The 9,944-nt window shown below is 41.4% G+C and overlaps 1 protein-coding gene across 2 annotated transcripts in view; it reads left to right on the top strand.

Annotated features, from left to right (window-relative positions):
- The first annotated feature begins 891 nt into the window (after window positions 1–891).
- Window positions 892–9,944, top strand: part of EED (embryonic ectoderm development) — a 57,453-nt gene continuing 48,400 nt past the window's right edge. Inside the window, exons 1-2 of one of the 2 annotated variants that reach the window (XM_006895263.1) lie at window positions 892–1,474; window positions 7,433–7,585. In XM_006895263.1, coding sequence (XP_006895325.1) covers window positions 1,361–1,474; window positions 7,433–7,585 — 267 coding nt within the window. In that variant the 5' untranslated portion in view covers window positions 892–1,360. The remainder of the gene's footprint in view (window positions 1,475–7,432; window positions 7,586–9,944) is intronic. The other variant, XM_006895262.1, reaches the window with a different exon arrangement.

Here is a 9,944-nt window from a genome sequence, read left to right as displayed (position 1 = left end):
CAGCGCAGGAGGGGAAGGCCCTCTATGAGGTGGATTGATTCAGTGACTGGGATAATGGGGATGGGAGTGTCAGAGACAGTGCGAATGGCACAGGACAGAGCAGAGTTTAGGGCTGTTGTACATAGGGTCGCTATGAGTCTCAAGCTACTCGACGGCACATAACAACAACAAACAACAGCTACTAGGTGTTCTTCTTTTATTTCCTTTTGAGTCGTAGCGTCTCAAACACTTCCACCATCATCCCCCTTTTAAATCGTATTCTCTCATACATTTTTGGAAGTGACCACAGATGTACAGCCCCTGGCATGGTTCTGGCCTTAATCATCCTTTGAGAATTTAAAAGGACGATTTAAATCCGTAATTTATTGTGGTCTGGAATAACAGGATAATCCTCTTTCATCCTTTTACCCAATATTTGCATCAAGTGAGTGAGAATAATGATTCATCATAGGAAATAGCCATTCCAGTATTCACCAAGAATGAAAAACGCATCTTGAAGGTTGGTTGCGCGTAGAAATCCATCCTGAGCTACGGAAACCGGGTAGACCTGCTTCAGCAAATAAGATTTCAAAAAGATGAGGGGCGTGGAGGAGGCGGGTCTGGGTGGACCCTCTGGGTGGACCCAGAGAGACAGGACACTCCGGCGCATGCGCAGCCCTGTCGAGTCACTTCCATTTCTAGATGGGGGAGTCAAATAAAAAACAGTGTTTAATTTGGGAATATTTATTATCAGTCAAAACTAAATTGGAATTACTACGTGAATACTATCAAATAGGTATTCTGTGAGTTCAACACTAAGGAAATAGTTGCAATAAATAGCTTAAATAGCTAATACTTCTGATATTTCCCCCTATCCTTGGGAATATTGGTGGTCCATTCCATTCCACATATTTTCGAGCTCCTGTAGCGGGTAGGGGATCGAAGGATTGGGCCAATTGCAGCTGAAACGGATTTGGAACGAAAAAGGGGGTGAGGGAGCATTCCTGAGTTCCGCCTCTCCTTCTCGAGGCGGTAGTGGGAAAGAGGATATACGAAATACTGCCCACGAAAACCAACGGATCAAATCTCTCCGTGCAAATTACCAGAGGACCGTGGGGAAAAGGCAGGAGGGGAGTGGGGAAGGAGAAAGAGCCAGGGAACTGCACGGGTGGGCGCCTGAGCGCGCCCCTTTTTCAGCAGTGTGGCGGGGTCGCACGCACGCCCGCCTCGGCGGCTGGGCGCTGTTTGCGACAGTGGGGGGAGCGGTGGAGGTGGTGGCGGCAGCGGCAGCTTTACGGCCAGCTCTGGCCGGGCTTGCTTGACGGCGGTGTGGCGGAGGCCCCGCCCGAGGCGGCAGGAGCCTGGAGGGAGGCGGAGGAATATGTCTGAGAGGGAAGTGTCGACTGCGCCGGCGGGAACAGACATGCCTGCGGCCAAGAAGCAGAAGTTAAGCAGTGACGAGAACAGCAACCCAGACCTTTCTGGAGACGAAAACGTAAGTTCAGTCTCGAACAGTAACCGACGATGCTCTGGAGTGAAAGTTTGCAATTCTTTTTAAACTGTAGACCTGTTTGGATGGTAACTATGGGGGGGGAGGGAGATGCCCCTATACTCTGGAAAACGCGGGCGTGTAAGAGAAAATCAGACTTGTGTCCGGGGAGCATGTAGAGTTGGGGCCGAATGCAAACAAAAACGTGGCGAAGAATACTTAAATAGTTTCTTACTGTGCAAATGTTGAGGAGGGGGGGTGGACCCATATATCCTGTTGCGTATGATTGAGGGAAAGAAGAGCTTTTAGGCCTTGGGGGGATGTTGGTAGAATGCAAATCTGAGATTCCTCTAAGTGCAAGAGGCATGTTTAAAAGAGTTGGAACGTGGAAGATTGTCTCTTAGGGCCGCCTCGAAAAGATTTTGGGGACAGTGTCAGTCGGAGAGCCCTGTAGGATCTTAAGTTGGAAGCAGACCTTCCACTCTGGGGTTTGCGTTGTAAGGGGGATTTCGTGACTGCTCGTGCGCTGTGTGAGGAGGTGCGGTGCGTTCGATTGTAAACTTTGTGCAGAAAGCACAGCGAGCGCTCCGCCTTCTGAAGTGCGTGCACCGGGGAGTTGGGAACCGACCCTTAGCAGACCCTCCGGCGGCTTTTCTGAATCAGTTAATTGCACAGGAGGAGATTGTCCATCCTCCCGCAGAGCAGCTGCCGGATTCAAACTGTACCTTTGGGTTAGCAGCGCAACTTTTTATACCAAGCCACCTGCAGTGTGAGGGGGAAATGAGTGACAAGGGACTCTGTCGCCTAGAGCATTGTCCTGTCCCTTGGAGAAGCGGGACAGCCTGAAAGATTTCTGGCTGCGCAGCGCTAAATGCAGATATGTTTAAGTATGAGCTCTGCACTTGGCATCAAACTTTGGGTTTTTTAATTTGGAGGTGATCTAACCCCAGCAGTTTGTTAAACTGTGTTTAGGTAACTCGCCGGTGACAAATGAATTGGCGTTAGTGGATGCAGTTAAACTTCGTTGCTGGACGACGCTAGCCCTCCCACCGATTTCCCGGGGCTCTAAATCACAGGGGAAGAGATTCTCCAGGGGGCCGCTGGTGGATTCTATCCCCAGTGAGACGCAGCCTTTAGTTAGCAGCCGCAACTCCCAGCGGATTATGCTATCAGAGTTCCCTGAATTGTTAGGTGGTTTCTGACCTAGCTGAGCAAGCCTGCCCCTTTCATTTTAACCAAATGGTGAAAACGAACTTTATCTCTCGGGAAACAAGGGAAATTACCTAGTTACTTCCCCGCCTCCAACTCTGTGCTAGTTTCTGTTCAGCCTCATAAAGGAATTGGCAAACGCTTGTGTTACACTTATTGTATGGAGTTGACTTCTGGCAGTCCTCCAGAGGATTTCCAAGGCTGTAAATTGTAATGAATGGAGTCTTTAGCCCGTGGAGCTGCAGGTGGATTTGAACTCCTGAAAACTCTGACTTCTGGCTCAACAGCAAAACTCTCTTATAGGCTCCACCACCAGAGCTCCCTAAAGTAGGACTGTGTTCCATATTTGTAATACACTTTAGGCTGGGAGAAAACTACTGCCAAGTTAGGTTAGTAGTAGTTTTTCGTGAAAAAGACAAGCAAATTGGTTTGGTTTTGGTTTTTTTTTTTCCCCAAGGGTGAGGGAAATGAAGGGGAGGTGGTAGGGATGGGATGAGTAATTTTGGGTTTATGAGTAAGAGAACTCCCTTAAAATAAAAATATCTCTTTTTAGTTGCACTTCACAACATAAAGGTTATGAACAAAATAAACTGCAAAGTATTTTTTTAAATTTGTGTGTGTGTGTGTGTGTACACCTTCAAATCGGATCTGACTGGTGGTACAGGAGGAGATTGCCCCTCCTTCTCCAACAGAGTGTCTGGTGGATTTGAACCGTGTACCTCTGGGATTGCAGTGCAGCTTCTTGCCACTAGGCTACCAGAGCTCCCTACAAAGTATTAAGTTTTTTAAAAAAGCTAGATAGAATAAGGTGTATACTTTATTGGAACATTAGTTGACAAGTTGTAACGGACATTCTTTTAGTGATAAGTGTAGACAAGTCTCTGAGGTCATTAACAACTCTAATAGGATATTGTTGTTGTTGCTGTTCTGTGCCATCATCTCATAGCAACCCTTAGTACATACAACAGCCCTAAAACCTGCTCTATCCTTTGCCAATCTTACTGTCTCCAACACACCTATCCCAATTACCCCATGATGGCTGAATCAGTACGTCTCATCCAGGGTCTTCCTCTTCTGTGTTGTCCCTCCACCTTCCCAAGCATGACGTCTCTCTCCAAGGACTGGTCCCTCCTTGCAACATGTCCAAAGTATGTCAGACAAAGCTTCAGAATCCTTGCCTCCAAAGAGCAACCTGGCTTCACCCTCTCCAGGACAAACTTGTTTTTTCTCCTAGCAGTCCATGGTATATTCGGTACTCTTCTCCAGCGCCACTGTTCAAGGGCATCAACTCTCCTATCATCCAAAAAGCATGGGCTGTATAAGGCATACCTTAGTCTCCAGACTGACATTGTTGCTTTTCAGTACTTTGGAGAGGTCTCTGACAGCAGAGTTTCTCAGTGTCATTCCTCTTCTAATTTCCTGGCTGCTGGTACCAAGAGCATAAATTGTTGAGCAAAGCAAACCGAAGCTTTCAACAATCTCAGTCTCTTAAGATACCTAAATTCCATCTATGAGCAAATATACTAATATCAGCATGTGTGTTACCTGGATTCATAATTGCAAAAAGTCTCAATTGCAATTTCGACTTCAGAAAAAATGTGTATCTGGGCAATAGTTTAACTGTTTTGTTCCGTCTAGTGAAGACTGACTCGGAACTGACTCTCCAGCTGGTTTTCAGAGGCAATAAATCACACAGGAGTGATTGCCCATCTTTTACCCACAGAGCTGCTAGCCAGTGCCTTTTGGATGACAGTGCAGTTCCTTAACACTAGGCAGACCACCAAAAAATTTAATAAAAGGGCAGAAGAAGATAGAAGACTGTGGTGGATTGTGTCCTATAATTTGCAGGGAAAGACTTTGATCTAAGATAAAGATAAGATTATCTTTGTTTAAGATAATCAGCAGTTAAAACTTTCAAAAGTTAAAACTTTTAAAGTGATTGTGTATGTTAAAGCTCATTACTAAGACCACAGGGTAATTAGTTTTAAGAAGGCGACTAATGGTGGTTGCTTTTTAGTACATCAGAGATTCAAGTAACCTATGGTTGGTTTGTGGGGTTGCCTTTAATCAGGCCACTAACAAAAACCTATCACAGAGTTAAGGAACATATTAGTATTTTATGTCTGCTTCCTTGACAGATAAAAATGAATATCATGGGAGGGGTGGGGTGGGAAGGGAGAAAATTGCGGCAATGAATGAATGGAAATCCAAAACCTCTGTAAAAAAAAAATTATTTAAAAAAATGAATATCATGTCTGTTGCATAGTATCATTTTGAAAGAGGGCAGGAATAACTTGTACCCATGTTTGACAGCAATTTGAAAGTAAATGGAAAACATTGTGACTGAACTACATATTTGATTATATTTTTATTCACCTTTGGATGAGTTCAGTGAAAAGTAAAAAAATAATAGATCCCCTTTCCTACTTGCCCACATAGTTATGCTTGAAAGAGAAGTCATTATGCAGTATAGCTATTATTTGAGTCAGTAGCCATGTCCTTACTTGGCATCAGTAGTCCTGTTCTGCACCCCAGTCTCACCCATCAGTAACTCCCAGTCTCACCCATCAGTAACTCCCTTCCTTTCAGGAACTCCTGGAACATCTGAGCTCTGCATATCAAGTCAGACTCCTCTTCCTCCCCTGCCTTTCCAAGCACTGTAGAATCCCCAGTGGATTGGGGGTGTTGAGAGTAGTAATACTTGCTCTTCCCTACCCCTCAGCCTTGGGCAGAGACTCCAGTGATCGTCTGTCTTCTCTGGCCCCATTTGCCTCTCTTTAACCTCTAGCATTTTTGAGCTCTCACCTGGCTTGATCATGTTTACACTTCTCTGGGCCCTCCAAGGCCAAATTGAGAGGAACAGGGGAAGATATCCCATGACCAGTATGGCCTGACTAGAGGAAGAATGTCACAGTCCCGCCAAGCCTGATCACTCCTTGAAGAAACCTGATGATGTCTCAGGCGACCAGGCCTGACAACTCTTCACTTATCAGCATGGTTAGGTTCCAGTAGGGCCATTATGAAAAAGAGGGCAGTATGCGAAAACAGAGGATGACCACGTCATTACATAATTGCCAGATCACATCTTTACATCACTAGCAGTGGTAAGAAGCGTCACTACAATCTCAAATCCTGCGGTTCAAATCCACTAGCTAGTGTGCAGAAGGATGGACAGTCTCTTCCTGTGTGATTTACTGCCTCTGAAAACCTACTGGACAGCCAGTTATTGGTCAATTTCTGATTCATTGGCACACAACAACAACCACCACCAAACCACATCATCTATCCAAATTGACAAAGCCTTGTAAATACAGCATATCAAATAATAAGATAGTCAATAAGTGAACAGTAGTGTGTGTGCTGATAATATTTTGTGCTATTTTTAATTGGCAGCTGAATGTTTATATTTAAAGAAACTGGTATAGAAATAGCCTGAAAATATTTTTGTTGTTGTTTTCTTGTGTACCATTGAATTAGATCTGACTGTCACAAGAGTAGATTGCCCCTCCTCCAGCAGAGCATCTGGTGGATTGGAACCACACACCTTCAGGATTGCAGCACAGCTTCTTGCCACTAGGCCACCAGAGCTCCCTCAAGAGTTTTATTTTTTATATAATTTCTGTTGCTTTAATAGGGATCTCTGGTGTCATATCATAAGAAGTTGTGTTGCCAACTCAAAGGCACATGGTTCAAATCTACCAGCTGTCTATAAGACAAAGATAGGCAGTCTTCTTCTGTGTGATTTATAGCTCCTCAAAAGCAGCGGGGTCAACTTTGAGTCAAACTCAAATAGCTCGCATGTAACAACATTAGCCTGATGATGGTTTTTTGAGTCTTTGGTATCCTTTCTTTCTTTTTCTAGATGAGTACAAACCAAGAGTTGTATCTCAGATGGCTGTAAATTTTTAAGGCTGGTAATCATTAAAGAACGATGCATAGTAACATATTTATGAACTGTAGTTTGGATTGAGCATGGCAGAGATCGTGGATAGCACAGGATGGGGGGGTGGCGCACAGTTTCTATTGGTTGTTCATAGGGTCACTGTGAGTGGTAGTTGACTTAGCTGTACCTAACAGCAACTCCCTAGTTTGACAGTTGTCTAAACATTCAGTTAAGATTTTAAGTCCTTTTCTGTGAAGCCCTGGAGTCCTGACAGCACACTGGTTAAAGAGCTTGTCTGTTAATTGGAAGGCTCTAACCCATCAGCCTCTCTAGGAAAGAATGTGTGGCAATCAGCTACTATAAGAGTTACAAACTCGGAAACTCTGTAACTGTTCTATTTTATGCAGTGTTTCAATTTATATAGGCATATATAAGCATAGCATGAGAGAGGAGAGAATTTAATTCAGAACTTCTTTGTAGCTTTATTATCATATTATTATAAAATGTAAAAAATACTTCTGCTTCGGACAATTAATTTTAAAAACAGAAATAATCAGTGGTGTTTAAGATTGAACAAGGCACTGCATTCCGGTGTCTGGCATAGACTAGTGGTTTTTGTTTACTTCATTGTAGTATTACCATTATCATCATCAGGTAGCACCAATCATTCTAAAAATTTGTATTGAAATATGACTCATCTGAAAAATTTTAATGTCACTTTCAGATTGCTTTTTAATTCTTATTTTGAGGTCACACTTTTTTAACAATTTTTGCAAAATTTATTTATTTTTTATTATTCACCAGCTGCCCAAAATAATTTGCCAGTAAGAGTAATACTACTAATTCATATTATCTTTGCTGCTTTATTACAGGATGATGCTGTCAGTATAGAAAGTGGTACAAACACTGAACGCCCTGATACACCTACAAATACAGCAAATGCACCTGGAAGAAAAAGTTGGGGGAAGGGAAAGTGGAAGTCAAAGAAATGCAAATACTCTTTCAAATGTGTGAATAGTCTCAAGGTATGTCCAAAAAGCTTTCAGTGCACAATTGAATGCTAAGCTTCAGAATTATTTCTCATTGGGAAACATTCTATACTTGTGATAGTGTCAAGTTTGAAATATTTTACTTTTTTTTTCCTTGTTGTGTACCATCGAGTCAGATCTGACTGGTATGGGAGGAGATTGCCCCTCCTTTTCCAGCAGAGCATTTGGTGGATTAAGTTTGAAATATTTTAAAGTTAAAATTGTTTGGAAAAATTTTTTTTCTATCTAACTTTTATCACTTTGTGATTGTTTTGAAAAGTTTACATTCTTTTAAACTTGAATATTCAGTATTGGGAAAGTAAGAAGTTGAAGTGATTTAAATCACTTTTGTTCTGTGGTATTTTTATTTTCTTTTATACATAGGATTGGTCATATATATATATATATATTTTTTTTTGTCATATGTATTTACAATGTTTCCGTTTATATGTATCTTCTGTTTTTAAATTGTTTTTTTCAGAGTTTTTAACCTGTATAATCAAAATTAGAACAGATCTGAGTGTATAAATTGAATTACTGGAGTGTTAACCAGAATGGAAAAATTTTTGAGTCAAAACTATGTAATTGGAAACTCAGAAAGGGTGTGAATGTCAAGAACTCTTTCAGAAGCCTGATGCACATTAAATTTTTGTTAGGATTATAGTGAGCAAACAGATTGAAAACAACACAGTTGGCTTTGGTAGTTCATCTCAGAGCTGGGCACCAGGATTAATGACTCTACTGTGAAAATGATTTGGTTGCTATGCAGCAGGCACACTGCCCTTGTTTTCTAAGAGGATTCTGAAGTTTCTAGCAGGACATTGACCTACACATTTTTCCTGTTCAATTGTCATTCTGGTCATCACTGACATGGACCAGCTCAAAGCTGACCCTCTAGCAAGTTTTCAGAAGCCTGTGGTTCACACAGGAGGATATTGCCTATCTTATTCCCTCAGAGCTGCTAGTGATTTCAAACCACCAAAGAGGCACCATATTTGGATTAGCATTAGACCCACAATTTATAGATTCAGGTCTGGTCCAGTTTCACTTCATCAGCCAAACCTAAACCTAGAAAGACAAATTCAAAGTTTCCAAACCATTTCTAAGTATTTAATTGGACTTTTAGATGAGTCTTGAGATAATACAAGAAGTTGTGGCTATGTACATTTTCTTATGTGATGGAATTAAGCGCTCAGTATTTCAGAATATACCTCCTTAAAAGGGTGAGGGGGGAGGCATTGGTGGTTTAGTTTGTAGAATTTTTGCCTTCCAAATAAGACATCTGGGTTCATTTACAGCCACTATTCCTCATACAGCCAAGATCTGTCTGTCAGTGGAGGCTTGAAAGTAAGTGTAATCCAGGTTTCATTGGAGCTTCAGATTAAAATGGACTAGACTAGAAAGAAAGGCCTGGCAATCCTTCCAAAAGTTTATCAACTTATAAAACCCCTATGGATTACATATTTACAGAGGTCTGATCCACAGTTGATGATGCTGCTGGTGCAGAATCAGGCAGCATCCTTCTATTTGTGTGTGGTAGTTTCGTATAGGGGCTCCTGATAGTTGCTAAAAATAAATATAATCTCAGTATATTAAATTACTTACATAATTCAAAAGTCTAAAGAGATAAAGATATTTTAGGTTCTCAAAAATGGAAGTTGTTTCCATTTAAAGTGAAAACAGTGCCTAAAGTACACATAAAAGTAACTGTTAATGGCAGGAGATTGCTAGTAAAGTCCTAAGTGTAACTTTGTGAACTAAAGTGGCTCTTATACACCTCTTTATAGTTTGAGCTCAAGTGTATCAATGATTTTGACTATAGTACAGAACTAGACAATTTCTTTTTGTCTGTTCTCAGGATTTCTGAGTCAAACTGACTCATAGTGCCTAACAACAATACAATCTTTTAGTCCAAGTATTTCTCACTTTTTGAAAGTTTGCTTTATACTCACTCTGTTTTTCCAAAGCAGATTTTCACTTTTACAGAGAGTAAAAAGTAAAACAAGGGTCCAGCATTTCTTTTGTGGCAAACTATTTAAGTCAGCGTGCTTCCTCCATGGCACTCAGCATCAACCTGCCAGAGTTTTTAATTTGGTCTATGAACATTATATTGTTAGGTTTAAGTGTTACTTGGTATGATTTGATAGACATTCTGGGCTCTTGGAATGCTAAAAGAAATTATGAAACTTGAGATATTTTTCTTTTTTTTTCTTCTATATTTTATTAATTTTCATAAACATTTACAGAGATTTTGGGTTTCCATTCATTTTTTGTTGCACTATTCTCTCTACCCTCCTCCCAGTTTGTTCTTGTCCAAATGCCACAGTGCTTGTCAAAGCCAGTTCTGATTAATCTT

This window comes from Elephantulus edwardii, unplaced genomic scaffold, assembly GCF_000299155.1.
Source record: "Elephantulus edwardii isolate Elephantulus edwardi_28Jun2011 unplaced genomic scaffold, EleEdw1.0 scaffold00163, whole genome shotgun sequence".
Taxonomy (NCBI): Eukaryota; Metazoa; Chordata; class Mammalia; order Macroscelidea; family Macroscelididae; genus Elephantulus; species Elephantulus edwardii.
Note: the sequence above shows the minus strand (reverse complement) of the source record. Positions and strands in the feature narration are given on the sequence as shown.